The sequence below is a fragment of the Malaclemys terrapin genome, chromosome 1 (assembly GCF_027887155.1).
Source record: "Malaclemys terrapin pileata isolate rMalTer1 chromosome 1, rMalTer1.hap1, whole genome shotgun sequence".
NCBI lineage: Eukaryota > Metazoa > Chordata > Testudines > Emydidae > Malaclemys > Malaclemys terrapin.
Genome location: NC_071505.1, coordinates 329,165,588 through 329,184,897, shown reverse-complemented (window position 1 = coordinate 329,184,897; position 19,310 = coordinate 329,165,588). Strand labels below are relative to the sequence as shown.

At 41.0% G+C, this 19,310-nt stretch overlaps 1 protein-coding gene across 3 annotated transcripts in view; it reads right to left on the bottom strand.

The window, feature by feature from the left end:
- GRM5 (glutamate metabotropic receptor 5) overlaps positions 1-19,310 on the bottom strand; it is a 374,244-nt gene that overhangs the window by 70,316 nt on the left and 284,618 nt on the right. For all 3 annotated transcript variants that reach the window (XM_054015682.1, XM_054015683.1, XM_054015684.1), the window contains exon 4: positions 6,546-6,781. In XM_054015682.1, coding sequence (XP_053871657.1) covers positions 6,546-6,781 — 236 coding nt within the window. The remainder of the gene's footprint in view (positions 1-6,545; positions 6,782-19,310) is intronic.

Sequence of the window (19,310 nt, the reverse complement as noted above, 5' to 3'; positions counted from 1 at the left end):
GCTGGGTAGGAAAGATAGAAAATGTGGCAAAAGGCCACCTTGGCTTAACCATGAGATCTTGCATGATCTAAAAAATAAAAAGGAGTCATATAAAAAATGGAAACTAGGACAGATTACAAAGGATGAATATAGGCAAACAACACAGGAATGCAGGGGCAAGATTAGAAAGGCAAAGGCACAAAATGAGCTCAAACTAGCTAAGGGAATAAAGGGAAACAAGAAGACTTTTTATCAATACATTAGAAGCAAGAGGAAGACCAAGGACAGGGTAGGCCCACTGCTCAGAGAGGAGGGAGAAACAGTAACAGGAAACTTGGAAATGGCAGAGATGCTTAAAGACTTCTTTGTTTCAGTCTTCACCGAGAAGTCTGAAGGAATGCCTAACATAGTGAATGCTAATGGGAAGGGGGTAGGTTTAGACGATAAAATAAAAAAAGAACAAGTTAAAAATCACTTAGAAAAGTTAGATGCCTGCAAGTCACCAGGGCCTGATGAAATGCATCCTAGAATACTCAAGGAGCTAATAGAGGAGGTATTTGAGCCTCTAGCTATTATCTTTGGAAAATCATGGGAGACGAGAGAAATTCCAGAAGACTGGAAAAGGGCAAAGATAGTGCCCATCTATAAAAAGGGAAATAAAAACAACTCAGGAAACTACAGACCAGTTAGTTTAACTTCTGTGCCAGGGAAGATAATGGAGAAAGTAATTAAGGAAATCATCTGCAAACACTTGGAAGGTGGTATGATGATAGGGAATAGCCAACATGGATTTGTAAAGAACAAATCATGTCAAACCAATCTGATAGCTTTCTTTGATAGGATAACGAGTCTTGTGGATAAGGGAGATGCGGTGGATGTGGTATACCTAGACTTTAGTAAGGCATTTGATACGGTCTCGCATGATATTCTTATCGATAAACTAGGCAAATACAATTTAGATGGGGCTACTATAAGGTGGGTGCATAACTGGCTGGATAACCATACTCAGAGAATAGTTATTAATCCTGATGGAAAGGTATAACAAGTGGGGTTCCTCAGGGGTCTGTTTTGGGACCGGCTCTGTTCAATATCTTCATCAACAACTTAGATATTGGCATAGAAAGTACGCTTATTAAGTGTGCAGATGATACCAAACTGGAGGATTTGCAACTGCTTTGGAGGACAGGGTCATAATTCAAAATGATCTGGACAAATTGGAGAAATGGTCTGAGGTAAACAGGATGAAGTTGAATAAAGACAAATGCAAAGTGCTCCACTTAGGAAGGAAAAATCAGTTTCACACATACAGAATGGGAAGAGACTGTCTAGGAAGGAGTATGGCAGAAAGGGATCTAGGGGTTATAGTGGACCAAAAGCTAAATATGAGTCAACAGTGTGAAGCTGTTGCAAAAAAAGCAAACATGATTCTGGGATGTATTAACAGGTGTGTTGTGAGCAAGACACGAGAAGTCATTCTTCCGCTCTACTCTGCGCTGGTTATGCCTCACCTGGAGTATTGTGTCCAGTTCTGGGCACCGCATTTCAAGAACGATGTGGAGAAATTTGAGAGGGTCCAGAGAAGAGCAACAAGAATGATTAACGGTCTTGAGAACATGACCTATGAAGGAAGGCTGAAAGTATTGGGTTTGTTTAGTTTGGAAAAGGGAAAACTGAGAGGGGACATGATAGCAGTTTTCAGGTATCTAAAAAGGTGTCATAAGGAGGAGGGAGAAAACTTGTTCACCTTAGCCTCTAAGGATAGAACAAGAAGCAATGGGCTTAAACTGCAGCACGGGAAGTTTAGGTTGGACATTAGGAAAAAGTTCCTGTCAGGGTGGTTACACTGGAATAAATTGCCTGAGGAGGTTGTGGAATATCCATTTCTGGAGATATTTAAGAGTAGGTTAGATAAATGTCTATCTAATGATGATGATCTAGACAGTATTTGGTCCTGCCATGAGGGTAGGGGACTGGACTCGATGACCCCTCGAGGTCCCTTCCAGTCCTAGAATCTATGAATCTATGAATCTATATTAAAGCCCTCTCGGCTAACAACAACAGATTGGTAAATTCAATGGATAAATTCCTTGCCCCATTGAAGTCAATGGCAATTTTGTTATTAACTTCCATGCATCCTGGATTGTACCCCATGACTTATTTTTGTGAGGTTTCAGTTTGCCTAAAGGGAAGATGTATTAGGAAAACATTGTTGCTAGGGAGAAAAGGCACTAGGAATTTGGAACTGTGCGTGTGTATTTTCTTTTGAGAAAGAGGGAGACACTGATATATACTCAGGCTGCAAAGGTCTAAAGTTATATAACATCAAGGGATTGTGACATGGTGCTGGTGTTGGACATTCATTGACTTCAGTGGAATTACTCAGCTGCTTAGAGCTATGCTCGTGTTTAATTGCCTAGCTGAACTGGGGCCTTGGTTAATCAAAAGCATCTGACTGGTGCCAGAGGGGAAGCACACTCCAATTCTTGTAAAATCCCAAGTGTTCTTGGGCTATGGAAAGTCTCCAGTTAAAGGTGTATTTTAAATCCTTTGCTCTGACCCTCAGTCTACATAGGTGGCTCACATCAATTCTCCTGTGGCACAGAATTGATAACATTGAGCATGAAGTCAGATAAGTCTGCAAACTTCTCCCTTTCAGGCGTGCTCTAGCTGGGCAGAAAATCAATGTACTTAACAACAGTAGCAGTAGCAGTGGCACCCATTTGGATTAGGTAAACATACTCAATCTGCACATAAAAAATGGCTTGATGCTAAAATGGTAACCTCAACATGAGTCAAAGTATATGTGAAGAGATGGAAACTTATCAGAAGTTGATAGAAATGAAAGAAGAAAAGCTATATTCATTTGGGGCTGTTTTTCATGTGCTCTTTACTTTATCATCACATTTTCATTTTGCATGATTCACTGAATTTCCTCCTGCCCTAATAAATAGTGACTGTGTAACAATGACTGTGTACATTTTTTGCCTACTATAAAATGAGATCTACAAAGGCTAGCATCATTCATAAATCTTGTGATGGGGTGTTCACCCCACACTGGAGTGGAAGAGGCCTGCCATACCCTGCCATACCCCCGGAGGCCTGACATACCCCTGGAGTGGAAGAGGCTTGCCATACCCCTGGAAGCCTGCCATAGCCTGTCCCAGAAAGGAGCAGTAGAGGTGAGTCCTCCAAGCAGCCTAGGGAGGCTGCATGAGAAGCAGCCTAGGGAGGCTGCATGAGAAGCAGCCAAGTGGAGGGAAGCTGCACAGAGCAGCCAGTCAGGACCCAGCAGACTTGCATAAAAGGATCTGCGAGGCCAGAGACAGTCAGTTGCTGTGGGGAGCCCAAGGAATGAGGACTGTATTCCTAGTTGGCTGTAAGAAGGATAGCACCTTGGACAGAGCAGTTGCTTGGAGGGACCAGGAGAGCAAGAGGGAGCTCCTGGCTGGCTGCTGGCTGAATACCCTGAGAAGAGGGCAGGGAAGTGGCCCAGGGAATTGACATAGCATTGAGCGAAGTTCAGGAGGCTGCTATCTACAGTGTCCCTGGGGTGGGACCCGGAGTAGTGGGCAGGCCTGGGTTCTCCCACTCGCAACTGGTCAAGTGACTAGACTATTGAACTGAGCTACTTCACACATGGAAGGGGGAAAACACAGATGGTGACACATCCAGAGGACTGATTTATGAAGAAGATGCTGCGGTAGTTGGACTGAGGCAGGTCTGCAGGCAGAGACAACAATGGGAGAGACACCACCTGGAGAAGGAACTCCAGCTGGCAGAGCTAATTCCTCTGATGGCCAGCAGGGGGCACTGTGGTGGTGAGTGGACTCCATCACAATCTATACACTTCGCATTTGTGAGGGTGAATCTATCTCATCATCTCAATATACAGGGATTTGAAAGCACAGGCTAGAGTTTTCAAACATGGATGACTAAATTTATGTACCAAAATCCAGATTTAGGCATCCACATATGCAAATTTTGGCCATAACGCCTATTACTTATTTCAATATTTTAAAAATATATTGTTTATATGAATAGCTATTATTATCAATATGACATTACTGCATTAAAATGAAGTGGTTGACTATAGGTCAAATTCTGCACGCATGTGGTGACCTAAGAGTATTGCTTATTCACCAAGTTGTTCTTTTAACTATTACCTCACCCACCTCCTCCATCCCACCTTCTTGTCGATATCTTCTTGCCACTGTCTTAGACTATGTGGTCTCTGTATAGGGGCTGTGTTTTTTTAAATTTTCTGTACAGCTCCCGGTACAGTTGGGAGTCCTTTGACTGGAGTCGCTAGAAGATACTGTAATAATTTTTTTATGCAACTCCTATTGAGCTGAAAATATTTAATTGGATGAAATTAAGGGCAAAATTCTGCACTCATAGCAGGATAAATATGACACATCAACAATATATTATTTTCAACTGTAGGCTTCAAAGCATTTTAATAAGGAGGGCAAGTATCATTATCACCCTTTGTCTAATCATACCAGAAGAACAGGAGACAGTGTCTGTGGTACAATTTGGCCACAACTTTACTCACTTGAAATATATGTGAGTACCTGGCAATAAATAGTGCAGTTCATCATTATTTCCTTAACTGTTTCCCCCACTGGAGAATGCTGCGGCCAGTCCTCCCACTTCCCGTCCTGGCTACAGCAAGCCCCTTGCTGGGATCCCACTGCCCTCCCCTCATATGGGAGTTATTGGGGGCTGGTTTCCTGCTGTACCAAACACAGGAGCCCTGAATCCCCCCTCCCGCAGCTTCCTTAAGGGATGCACTGCACACCTGCCACATTTTTTAATTTACTAAGTTGTGATGTGTGAACCTCCCTGCAAAGCGTACTGTGGGGATGGTAAAAAAACCCACCCTGCCTCAGCCAGTCTGACAGGGAGGGAAAAATTCCTTCCCATCCTCCAAGGAAAGAGGTGACTAGCGTAATGCCCACAGTGGTTCCTGAAGGCATCCGGTTCTACTCTGATTCTATGGGTGGGAAGATGGATGGTGCCAGCTGGATCCCAATGAGAGAGGGCTTTTCTGGAACTGCTCGGGGTACAAATACCACACCCTCCTCTGGTCACCTGGAAGGTCAGTACCCTCCCCTCAACCTGGTATGGCCACTTCCTGTTCCTCCCTGCTCGATTCAGGTAAGCCTTCCCTGTCCTCCCCCTCTGTCACCAATAGCAGAGGAAGCTCCTATAGGGGCTACCACCCTTGTTCTTCAGTCAGCTGGGCAAAGGACCCATAGAGTTGCAGTTAGCATGTTTTACAAATGAGGAAATTGAGCTGGACAGAAGTTTAAGTCCAAACTTTCAAATTTGGGTGCTTAAAGGCAGACACCTAAATCCATACTTAAGCACCTGAATAAATGGACAGATTTTCATAGAGGTGCTGAGCTCTCATTGACTTAATGAGGAAGCCATGCTGCTACTGTGGGAACTGGAAGCTATCATGAGAAAAACACACGGATTTGAGGCCAACCTCTGCAGCCCCCAGACTTCTTGCTGCTGAGGGCAACATTCAAAGAAACTCTGCAAGGTGAACATCAGAGTTCTTAGCCAAGCCTTCTGTTTCCCCCTTGTGAGTTTTAACACAAGATGGTTAGATCAGAGTAAAACTTAGGAAACTAAAGCAGCATGATGACCAATGAAATTGAGCATAAACTCCATATATACAAAACAATGCATATTGAAATGGACAACTTAAACAACCTGGACACATCGATGGCATCTGAATAGTTGTCACCATTAAATCTTTACCATACGGAACTATGTTAATTACATGCAAAAAAGAAGAATAAAGCAGTTAAGGGTATTATAGCATAGTTTAGTCTGCTCCTTTTCCAGAGTTCATTGATGTGGTAGCATTGGACAAAGCGTCAGAGCTGGAGAAAGTATTCAGCGAGACCAAATTGACAAATTTAGCCCTTCTTTTTCTGCTCACAAATTGATAGTGAACAGATTATGAGGAGCCTAAATTTCATTTTCAAGAGTGACAAGCACTCAGGAGCCTAAATTCTATTGACTTTCAACTAGACTTAATTATGAAGGGACTTAAATTAAATGCATTTTGGTCACTGCAGATAGACACCTTGTGAGATTTTCGAAAGTACCTAGGCCTTTAACTCCCAGTGAAACCAATGGGAGTTGGATGCCTACTCACTTTTGAAAATCCCACTAGCTGCTTCTCTGAATTTCCAGGCACCTAAATACATTTCCAAGTCAGCTCTTAAGTGCCTAAGTTGGTTTTGAAAATGGGATGTAGGTTCCTAAATCACTTAGATACTTTTGAGAATTTTTACTGTAAGTGACAGTAAAGTCACGCAGGAAATCAGTGTCAGGTCAGGGAGCTGGACTTGGATCTCATGAGCAGGCTAGTACTCTAACTTCTTGACAAGTCGTCCGCTCAGTGGCAGATCTGGGATTAAAATTCCAGACTTTCTGACTTCCATTCCTGCAAATCTCACTGCCTCGGCATGATATTATCTAGTTAAATCAAAGCTTTAACCTTAGTGATTTTAAATATAAATACATAAATAAATCCAACTACTTACTGTTGCAAGTCTTGTTGTATTTAGTATTCTCTTGTGGATACCCCTCCAGCTGGCACTGGAACCTGTGCTGCCAGAATTCCTGAAACCATGGATTTCGGAGATTGGTTTCTGGCTGAAGCTGCAGGTAATAGTCATCAAACCATTTCACATCAGGAGACTGAAGCTTGATCGTTATTCCGCCAACAGCTTCCCGCTGATACCCGTCTGTCACATCGTACCTGTCTGCCCAGCCATCACTGCAGAGAGAAATAAAAGAGAGAAAACACTGTGAAGATACTGCTTCATGCGCCATTCTAAAGAACAAGGGAAGTGTTCCTTTGCAAATAGCAATAGAAGCAAATAGATGCACACGCACACCAGAGATCTGGAGGGTGGAGTTCAGTGAAGTATCAGTAATACTTCTATTAGTAGCATTCAGCATCTTCTATTTTCTTACACTGAGCATTCATTTGTAATCAGCATTTTTTATTTATATAGTGTATTCTTAAGCTTGTATCCCAAGGAATCCAGACCAGCATTATAAGCCACTGCCCCAATCCTGAAATTGACTGTTTGCATGTGCACCTTTGCACTGCACTGAGCCCTGGTGACTTCAGTGGAGTGGTGCTTGTTTGGGGATATTCTAGCCACTGGACAACTTAGCGAAAGTTCCATGGAATCTGTAATGGCATTGCAAAAACCAGACAGGAAGCTGGCTTTTAGAATCAGGGCTAAAAAAGCATCACAGGAAACTGAGATGCCGATGGCAAACTACCAAATGATAATGGCCATCAAGCAGTCTGTTAGCGATTCTCCCTCACTTATTTCACTTAAAATCCCCCCAGAACTCTGACTCCAAACTCCAAGCAGAGCTGGTAGAAATACAGGAAACAAGTCATGAACATTCCAGTGGAATTCTCCATGCACAAGTTTTTTTTTTCTTTCATAGAAATTCAAAATTTTGACAAAAATTTTCCATAGAAAAATTAAAATTCTGAAACTTTTATCTGGCTCCACCTCCAAATGATACATATCTAAGCATAATGTTGCCAGCTCCTGCTGTTTTATCATGATTGCCATATTTGGTATTGTTCATAGAGTGCCAGCTTCTGAGGCCATGGGATTATGGGAGAATCTTGGTTTTCGTAGGGGAAAATAGAGAGTTTCTGACCCTCATAGTCGCTGAGAAAAGCTTGGAAATGTGCACCCTGAAGGTTCAAAAACTATAAGGAAAATAAAAAGAACCCAACATTAGTTATTTTTTAAAATCTCATGATGTTTTTAAGATCATCTTGTAATTTTTTTAAAAAGACCATCTCTTGGTTTTTGAATCCTGGGGATTGGAAATACTGCAACTAACACAAGCAACCTTTCTTCACTATTACCATCAGCCCCCCACCCACTGTATTCTGAATTCAGCTGTTGTCCCTATTTAGTATCCGATCATGCATTTTGTAACATGCAGGAAGACTGCCGGAACTGCATGACCCCAGTTCACTTCAGTGAGGTGGTGCTTGTTTGGGGATATTGGCTTTGTGTTGGCACAGAAGTCTGCCTGTCCTGTACACCATGCAGGATTGGGGCCATAGATTGTAAGGTCTATAAACATTGTACTTGCAAATGCAGAACAAAAAGATCGTGCCTGCCTGAAAGAACTAATAGTCTGATGAAGGCAATATACTGGGAAAAAGAAAGTGCTTCAGATTCAAAATAAACATTAAAGGGTAAAATGAGTTATTTACTACAAGAGAGAATGAGACACATTTATGAAGGAAAAGAGGTGAGCAGTGATTTTTAGTTGATATCACAGAGAGATGTGCAACATCCTGCTTTGAAATTTATCCTAAGACTAAGATAATATTAGGGATGGAAACAGGAGTTAATGTTCCTGAATATGCTAATTGGAATCAATTCTGGCAAAAAGTCTAGCTTCCCCCAGAAGGATATTTACTAGCCCAAGGGCTGAAATCATTTACAGGTCTGGCTTGGTGCTACGATAAAAAAAAAAAAACATTTTAAAACAGTTAAATGTAGGAATTATCTAAATTGATTTAGTATATTCAAAATGTTCATCTCACGTTCAGCAAGATTTTAAACATTTCCATCCCATATGGCAAAGTCCTATAGAACTAACGACAGATAGCAGTTCTTCTATAGTTTTTTTCAATCATCTTAGCAGAATTATGTCCATACTATAGAATTGTATAAGATTGTTTAAAAAACGCCAATGGCACACCTATAGAAAGGATCTTATTTCTATAGTAAATGTCATGGGTTGTTAAAGCAATAGTGATAAAATGCTTAGGAGATACTAATGATTGAAGTTTTGAAATATTAGAAATGAGAATTTTAGGCCACATTCCCCCTCCCTAGTTTTACATGAACCGACTCCTTGTTTCAATAACATTGGAAATAGCCCTTAGAGTCTTTAAAAAGAAGAACAGGAGTACTTGTGGCACCTTAGAGACTAACAAATTTATTAGAGCATAAGCTTTCGTGGACTACAGCCCACTTCTTTGGATGCATATGCATCCGAAGAAGTGGGCTGTAGTCCACGAAAGCTTATGCTCTAATAAATTTGTTAGTCTCTAAGGTGCCACAAGTACTCCTGTTCTTCTTTTTGCGGATACAGACTAACACGGCTGTTACTCTGAAACTTAGAGTCTTTGTGCATCAGAGAACTAGGGATTTTGCATATGAAATATAGATATTTCAACAGAATTTTTCAGGCAACATCCTTATGTTCTGAGGAGGTCTAAAAGGCATGGAGGGAGGAAAGTGAGATAGGAAAATATGCATGCAAAGAGATGCAGAAGTACTAATAAAGCAACCTCTCACGTGCACTGTAAAGGGTGTTATGCATGATATAGCAAATGGCCATGAAGACCCAGAAATGGTACAGAAGACTTCAGAAGAAGGCATCCAGCACAAAGAAAGGGGTAAGTGCATATGCTGTAACTATTGAAATGCTGGTTGTGCTAAGACACGAAACAGGGAGTTCATCTTTTCAGCAGAGAAATGGTCTAGAGCAGTTTCATCCCAGAGAATAAGATCAGTCCATACGAAGACTACTTGGGTGCAACAGTGTAAGAATTTAGATAGAGAACAGTGTCCTGTCCCTTTAAATGTTTGAGCGCTCTCCACTCCCCAGTGCAAAACCTCGTCTTTGTTTCAGTTTTGCAGCCAGAACAATTACGCAATCACAGTGCACAGTTGTGTTTCTATCAGTTCCCTCTATGTTTGTGTCTCTCTCCTTCTCTATTGGATCCAGAAATATAATATTTGACGCCAAGGAATTTATATCCCACCAGTGTCCAGTGCTCCCACTGATTGAACATGAAGAAGAAAAACTACGTAAATAATACTACGAAAAAGGGGACAAAGTTCACCTATTGGCACAGGGTGCCAGACTGCTGTTTTTGCTCCTGGGACAGCCAGCTAGAGGGGGCAATTAGGTAAATAAAGATAGAACTAAGGATACAAGTTCTGCATATGCTGCTAGAACTGTTCAAACAGAGCAGTGAAGGGGAAGTAAACAGCCATCTTTGTTGACCATGTGCAAGCAGGCAGCCAGACCAACAGCCAGCAGCCTGCACGGAGTGTCTATAGCCAGCAGAGGGAGACCAGACATGCCAAACCCGTGAAAAAAATGCAGAAATTTGGCTTAATTTGCTTGTGAGTTGCTTGTTGGCTAGTTTTTGGCTTGTTGTTTGTTTGGCTTGTAGCTTGTTGCTTATTGTAGCTTGTTGCTTCTTTTTTTGATTGGCTCCCGGCAAGCAGGGGCAAGGGGCAAGCAGGGACAAGGGGGTAAGAGAGTCAAAGATGCACAGTGGGCCCACCACAATCCCAAACTGCACGCTGGGGGGATCTAGTCACAGAGAGTGTTGGGGTTCTTAGGGATTAGCTTGTTTTGGCCTTGTTTTGAAATGGGATTAGCTTGATTTTTGGCTTATTGTGAAAGTCAGGGTGCTTATTTACCACGTGAAAGTTAGCAACTGTGATGGAGACCAAGTACAGCCAAAGGAAAAATTCCGCATTTTGCCATGTATGCACATGGCCAGCAGAGGGGGTACAAATAGTGCAGTAACAAATAAAAACAGTTTCCCTGTGGCAGGAGATGTCCAAGAGGCAACAGGAGAGCAGTGAAATGGTGTGGGCAATATTGGTGAGTTTGATGACAACTGTGAATCATGGGCAGTGTACCTCAAACATTTTGAGCAATTTGTAACCTGCACCACATTTTTCTAGATGGACAACAGGTTTCAACCTTGTTGATAGTGATGGATGAGAAGACATGGACTTCTGTGTGACCTATTATCTCCAGTGCCTGGCACTGCCATGTACACCACAATTATTGCAGCAGTTCAGGGACATTTTTCTCCTATTCCATCAGTGATAGCAGAACGTATCAGTTTCATCAACAACATCACGGAAGTGGAGAGTCAGTTGCACAGTTTGTCAGAGGGAGGTTGTCAGAGCACCATCAGTTTGGACAAACACTGAATGTTGCCTCACGTGACCAGTTAGTCTCCGGATAATGCAATGACCAGGTCCAGAAGACATTATTGACTATATAAGTGCTTACATCCAAAAAGACTGCTGAAGTAGAGTTCAGTGGTGACCACAGAGAAGGATTCTCTGGAATTTAGTGTGAACCAAAAAGTTCATCTCATAAATCACTGAGACAGAGGACCATGCATACATAAGGAATTTCCATGTGGTTGTAGTGCACAAACTACGCATGCTGAAAAGGATTGCTGGACATGCCTTTTCTGGCAGAAAGTGCCAGAAGAAGGGACACATTGCTATGAGCTGTGGGACAGTTCAACGATCAGCAACACAGAGTAACTATTTATTCAAGAAAACATCTATGACAACTGAACCTAATGATGGATGGAAGTTGGGAATTCATAATCTGGAAGAAGACAAGAGCTCTAGTGACATTGACCAGGATTTAGCACTACACGTGTTATTGCAAGCTGGATTTAGAGATGGCATCTGGGTTACACCTTTGATTGAAGTTCTTACAAGAATGGAGCTTAATACTGGAGCTACCATCTCATTGGTTTCTGCATCTACCTATCAACAGACTTTGTCACACGTTCCTCTGGAAGAAACATCCATGATTTTGAAGAGTTATACTGGAAAAAAGTTGGTCCCAAAAGCGATACTCCAGGTGAAAGTTCAGTTGGATGGACAATCAGTTGTTTGACCCTTGTGTGTGACTGAAGGAAAGCATCCACCATTATTTGGCAGATTTTGGCTTGAGAAGCTCAAGGTGACTTGGACTTATATTGAGGCAATCACAAAAGCACCTAAAAATCTTCAGGAAATACTGGACAGGTACTCCAAAGTTTTTGAAAAAGAGCTTAAACATTGGGTCAGTGAAAATCACTGTTAAGTCTGACAACCAAGCAAGCCCTGAGCTGTGCCTCTACTCTGAAGCCTGAAGTGGAAGCTGATCTGGACCATTTAGTGAACACTGGAGTCTTGTCACTGGCTTCATGTAGTGAGTGGGCTACACCCATTGTACCAGTGATCAAGACCAATAGCTCAGTCTGATTTTTTGGAGATTTCAAAGTGACATTGAATCCAGTTTTTTTGTGCAGACCAATATCTATTACCTCATACTGAAGATTTGTTTGCTACTCTTAGTGGAGGACAGTGTTTCAGTAAATTGGATTTTCTCAGTGCATACCTACAAATGGAGATTGATCTGGCATCTCACAAACATCTCACAATCAACACACAAAAAGGCTTATTTTGTTACAACAGGTTGCCTTTCGGTATCACATTGGCACCAATCCTGTTCCAGAAAGCCATGGATGAGATTCTGAAGGGAGTGAACAGAGTTTAGGTCTTCTTAACTACTGGTAAATTTCTACCTAATCTGGGGACAGAATTGGCATCTTGACATGAACTGTTACAAGTAAAGAGAAAATGGAAACGAACTAAAGAGTATGGGTATACTATTAAGGAAGCAAAGAAACTGCTAACATCAGCCAGAGTTCTTATGCACTTTGATGCTTTGCTACCATAGCAATTGCTTTGTGATGCTTCACCCTGTATAGTGGATGCTGTTCTTTCCCACATTTTTCCTAATGGCATGGAGAAACCAATTGCATTTGCATCACAAACACTCACTACTCCTAAGAAGAACGATGCACAAACAGAGTGAAAAGCTCTCAGCATTATCTTTGGAATTCAGAAGGTCCATGCCTATCTGCATGGTAGATATTTTACTTTACTGATGGATCATTACCCGTTACTTTCAATTTTTGGACCAAAACATGGAATTCCATCATTAACTGCTGTTCGTATGCAACAATGGGCATTGCTACTTTCAGCTCATTCCTATACTATTCAATTCCATAAAGGGACTCAGCGTGGCAATGCTGATGAACTGTCATATCTATCTGGCCCAAGCTCCTGTCAACCCAAAGACACTTCAGACAAAGTGTTCTATCTCAATTTGATGGATAGGTTATCCAGCACTGTTATGAGAGAACTGGATTTAGCATAACTTGGACTTGACATAACTTGTAGTCATCTTGTATACTCAGCCACCATAAGCTGGAAGCAAGGATACCACATAGTGAAAAGGAATTTGGCCTTGCTTAGGCAGACAAAAACAACTGCAGCTGCCGTGTTACTAACAAGGATAGATCCAATGAAATGACAGATTTATGGGAATGGAAGGGAGTGTGGATAACTGACCTAGAGTCTCTGTAAGTTTCTTACTGGGTGTCTGTAATTATAAGTTTCTTGCTGAAGTTGTTTTGCTGATAAATAGAATAATGATTTATTATTTGCTTTTCTTAGGGAAATCGTTAGCATATTAGGGGCCATTATGAGTTATGTGCTTTTTTCTGGATAAACCTATAAAGAGTTTAGTGGGAGTGTATACTTCAGAGAAGTTTGGATTTCTATGAGCTTGGAGTCTGACAGGTACCTCTCCAGCTGCTAGGAGAAAGGCTGGTCACCAGAACCCTTCTGCTGTCACTCCATACCACCTCAGACTTTGGGTAATTATATTTTGCTGTGTTCTAGACTTTTGCTATAGTTTGATGTGTGCTTAGTACTCAATTAAAAAAAGGATTTTTGAGTGGAAGCATTCTTTTGTGTACCAATCATTTATCAGATGGAGGTGCTGTGTCCCCCACTGATTGATTTCCTGACATTGCCTGGAAAACAGAGATTAGTTACCATAGCTTTGGGTTAAGACAACCCGGTTAACGTCACTTAGCACAGATATCAACAAAGAAACCTAAGGATGATGTGCTTTCTCTTGTGAAGGGTATGGTACTAGAAGGTACAATGTTGGATCAAAAGAATCCCCAGTTTACACAATTCATGTCACGTCAACGTGAATTATCTGTGAATAATGCTTGTGTCTTATGGGAAACGTGAGTGATCATTCTGAAATCACTTCAATCTCAGGTTTTGGAAGCTCTTCATGAAGGTCATTTTGGCATTGTGCAGCTGAAGTCAAAAGGCCTGGAGTCATGTCTTGTGGCCAGAGACTGACAAAGACATTGAGAGGAAGGCAAAGTGCTGTACAACATGTCAGCAAATTCAGTATGTTTTTGGTTGCTGTCAATGCCCATTGAAAATGGCCAGAAGTTTTCAGAATGACTTCTGCTATATCTACAAAGACAACTGGGCATCTTCATACCTTGTTTAGCAAATTTGGTTTACCATTACAGTTGGTGAGTGACATTGGACTTCAATTCTCTTCTGAAGAATTTCAGAGGTTCCTAGCTTCAAATGGAATTCAGCACATACACTCTGCTCCATACCATCCTGCTATACATGGAATAGAGGAACACTTTGTACAAATGCTAGAGCATGCCTTAAAAGCTAACACGTCTATTTTGAGACATCAGCAGAAACTGGACAATTTCTTGCTGGTCTACAGGAACATATCACATGCTAGTACACCAGAGTCACCTGCAACTCTTTTCTTGAAGTGATCTTTGCATACCTGTTGGGACTTGTTACATCCTGATATAGCCTCATGTGTTCAACGTGAGACTTGTCAACATTCTTTTCAAGTTGGAGACTTGGTGTGAGCTTGCAACTACAGTTGTGGAGTGAAATGGGTACCTGGAGAGCTTGTAAAATGAACAGGATCTGTTTGGTTCATGGTAAAATTATCCAACAGCATTTTATGGAAATCATATATGGACCAGTTGCAGCCTTGACAAGTACCAGAGTCCAGGGATGTTCCAGCAGAACTTTCTGATCCTCCTATTGAATCGCTTTTGTTACAACTCCTAATTTCAACAATTTGGTGGAAGAATCTCTGGTACTGGATCCAGCTGACTCCATACCCAATCTAGCTGATTTCTTACTACCTACTGTTCTTGTTGCTCAGGACACTGCCAAACCACCATCACCACATTATCCCAAGACAGTGTGAAAACCAGTTGTGCACCTGAGCTTATAAATTGTTTAGCTAGTAAATTGCTGTTCCAGGACAGAATAATCCCTTGCAGTTCAAGAGTCTGCAGTAGTCCACCTGCAACTCTTAGTTAGTCATATTGTGTTAATTGTTAGCCATGTAAACAATAATGTATATGTGCTTGGGACATGTTTTAAGGTAGGGTAGAAGAATGTGATGGCCCATCCTCTTAAATGTTTGAGCACTCTCCCATCCCCCATGAAAAATCTCACTTTCATGTTAGTTTCAGGTTTGCAGCCAGAATAAAATAAGCACAGCACTCTGCTGTGTTTCTATCAGCTCCCTCTATGTCTATCTCCTTCTCTGCTGGGTCCAGAAATATCACAGAGTAGGCATGTCCTCAGTAAATACACACGCCTCTCTTTGTTATCCTGGTTGGCACTACACTCTCCATGCCTGTCATTTGTGGAATACTGGGTACTTTCACTCCCATCTGCTCTCTGAGAGGTTTTGTGTGGGTATTTTCTGGTGGAGCATTTGACTTCTCTTTAGCCTCTCATCTCTGTTTCCCTCAATGCCACCCTACTTTATTTCTCCCTGGCTCTGTCTAATGCTTTGGCTAATGCCTTAGGCATTAAAGTATGTGCGCTAGTGATTTCTGCCCCTTTTCCTACAATGCAAACCAGCACCTGCCCTCACTGTGCACTGCAAAGCACATGGAGTACATGGCTGCATCGCTCTATTTGTTTCTCCATTTAAAACAATGCAGGCCCCTACTGTAAAAGTTGAACTCTTTGGGCAAGTTCTCCATTTTATGACCACTCGACTTAGCTTGGAATAGGCCAAATGCATTTCTGTCTTGGTTTCATAGTGTATGTCTATATTCATGTAAGGAGGTATGACTCTTGTCCTCAGCCTGAGTAGCCTGGTTGTGTCCTGGAGAGAAAAAGAGGGAGCAGGGGGGAAAGAAAGGATTCTGAACTTCCAGGCCAAAGACATTACTGAAGCCCTAGAACTGATGTGCTCCTATTGCTTTTGGCCCCACTCCTCTTCTAGCTCATCCCCTCAAACCACCTTTTTCTGTGGCTCTCTGCACCCACCCTCAAAGGTTTGTCCCTAAAGGTTTAGGGATACATCACCAACTGGTGTAAATCAGTGGAGTCACCCCAATCTGAGGACCTGGCTGTTAGCACGTATCAAAGTAGCATAGTAAGCGGAGATGTCCACCTCTTTGCCAGGAGGTGAGAAGGTTGAGATCAGAAGGAAATCCCATGGGAAAGACTATGGGACAGCAATAAAGACTTCTGTGTGTCTTGAAGTATGATCCTTTACTTAACTCCGCCTTTGTATGCATGTGGTGTGTGTGTGCAAAGAAATGTGATTTAAAAAAAAATCAAATGCCATATGCAAATTTTCTTACCACAAGGAGTTATAACTAGGGTTGAACATCAGGAAATCCTGGCTGCCTGGAAAAATAAACAGTTCCAGCAGCAGTGGCAAAAGGCTCACACGGAGATTTTTATGAGGTATGTGGTAATGCATATAACTTATTCATCATCTTGTCATGACAGAAGACTATCAGTAAAAGAAAGATGACTATGCAATGAGCAGACATTGCTGCTGCTCGTATACTAGACACACGTACACAGCAGGGGATTCTGTTTTCAGGATCATGTCATCTCTTCCACTTGTCTGGTTCTTTTAACTTTTGTCTTTTTTATTACGTGCTGACAGCCTAATGACTGGAGATTTCTTATTAAACCATCACATTGTAATGTACGGTAGTATCTGCATCTTGAAAGATTGTATCACCATTTATGGAACTTTTAAAAAAAATATTTTAAAACGCTTGCAAACCCAATATAATAAACAATTGTATCATGAAAGAGGAGGGAAAAATTGGCATTGCTCTCAGTAGTGTCAATTATAGCTAAACTCACAACAAGAGATCACAAAGTAAATTCCACCAGATCTTTAACAGGTTGTTAAAAGTGAAACACTAAAAAAAATGTATTATATATAGAACCGGGAACAAATTTCACAAAAATTCACTGAAAAATACATTATTTTGGAGCACCAACATGACTAGTGAATTCGGGTTGAACTCGAATTGTTTTGGCTGAAAAAATTGATATTTTTAAAGTAAAAATGGCTCTTTTCAGCCACTTCAAAAAGAAACATTTTGACTTTTCATTTTGAAGTGGTGCTTTGTTTCTAAATTCATGTAACTTTTTAAAAAGGGGGAAGAAAAATACTTGAAAATGACTCAAAAGAACACAAAAAACCTGAAAAAAATAATTTTGGGTTGAACAAACCATTTAATTAGACCAGAAACAATTTTTTTCTCTTTTTTTAATTTTGGTGAGAAAAACTGAAAAAACATTGAAACTTTTTTTTTGCCACCTGAACCAAAAAATCAGTTATTCATTCAGCTCTTATTCAATATATTATACTTACACATACATATATATTTGTACACATACATCCTATGTGTGTGTAGATATATGACTATCTATACACACATATTTTACATACCAAAAACTATGGGTGTGTACAAAGTACATATATGAATATATATACACATATCACATGTATGCAAATTCATCAAATACCAACATTTAGTTTAGTGATACAGGTGATTCTATCGGCAAATATTTTACCAGTCTATCATTGTTCTGTGTGTTCTGAGGAAAAAGGATCTTTTTCTAAAATACCAATATGCTAGCCAATCTTCATTTAAAAACTGACCCTGAAGAAAAGTTTGGCAGAGAGTTAAAAGCTTTATTTTGTAAAACAAAAATATGAGAAAGATGATCAGGATCAGAGAATGTGTACATTCTATTTTCTAATTTTATTTGGCAACATACAAGAGTGTACACCTTGCATGTACAATATCTTACAGATGTCAAAAAGGATGTTCCAATCTATGACAGATGTGTTTATTTGCAAATATGGCAGATCATAGTGAAATGCTGCAACAGTGAAGTTTCGTATGGCCACATTCTGCTCCATTATGCTAGTATAAATCTGAGACAATACCACTGACTTTACTAGAGCCCCCCAGAGCAGATTTTGGTCCACAATTTTCCATATATGACACTATTGCTTATTTGCATGATTACATTGCCACAGGTTTTGGTTTTTCAGGAGATGAGTCAGAATGAGAGTTTAGTGTAAAATAAGTCTTAGAAAAAAATGGAAGAGGGGAGTTTCACATTGGGAGAAAAGGGTTGCATAATTTACTTGTATTAAAAAGCACTACAGTATTACTCCACAGCAGCGCTCCAGTAATGTCACTACAAAGCCTTGAACATTTACTGCACTTACAAATAAACATAACAGCAGCAATAAATCCTGCAGGACACCGGCACAGAATGGTCTAGGTCTTTATGACAGAAACTTGTTGATTTCCTAAAATATGAGTAGGCAAGTGTAATGTGCTCTATAGAAGCTGGCTGTACTGACTTTTTTAATGTAAGTAAAAGTATTATGATTGCTACTGTAAGAGGTGGGACGTTTGAATATTCTATTAATACAGTTTCAAGTGATGAGTGTTCTCTGTTTTGGTCTTTCATGTCTATCATCTACTCTGAAATACCCAACTTTAATAGTAATATGCACCTAATAGCTTTCCATCCAGAATAGCACCATTCCCTATGCTACATTTTTACTCTGCCTATGCTGGAGTTGATATATGCACAGGATGTTTTGTTTGTTCAATGAAAACCCCAAAATATTTGAAGAAAATTTTAAATGAAAGTGAATATGTTTTTGTCTTCATAGAATTTTTTTTCATGGGAATAAAAAGCTTTTCCTGACTAGCTCTACCTCTAATATCTTTCTGTTAAAATATTTTTTATATTTTTGAAAAAGTCATTTAAAAAAAAATCTGCCACCTCTAACCTAGACACTTTCCCAAAAAGTTTTGGATAAATATGGATCTTAATACTGTGACAAAGTTCCTCCTCTGCTTTGGTGGGTCCTGCACTTATTGGCGGATTTGCTCGCCTCAGAGATTCACAGCAGTTTGGCCACTTTTGATAGTGGCTCACACCTGCCGTTCACTCAGCTAACCTCATCACTGGCCAGCATGGGGAAAGGGAGGAGAACAATCCCCGCAGTCTCTGATGATCCACCTAGTGGGTCAGGGGACAGGCGAGAGGCCTTCCACTCTGGTGGGAACCACAGTCCAGGTCAACTCCTTTTGTATCAAATAGGGAGTTGGGGGGATGGGAGGAACCCGGGCCCGCCCTCTACCCTGGGTTCCAACCCAGGGCCCCGTGGATTGCAGCTGTCTACAGTGTTTCCTGTAACAGTTGTGTGACAGCTACAACTCCCTGGCCTACTTCTCCATGGCCTCCTCCCAACACCTTCTTTATCCT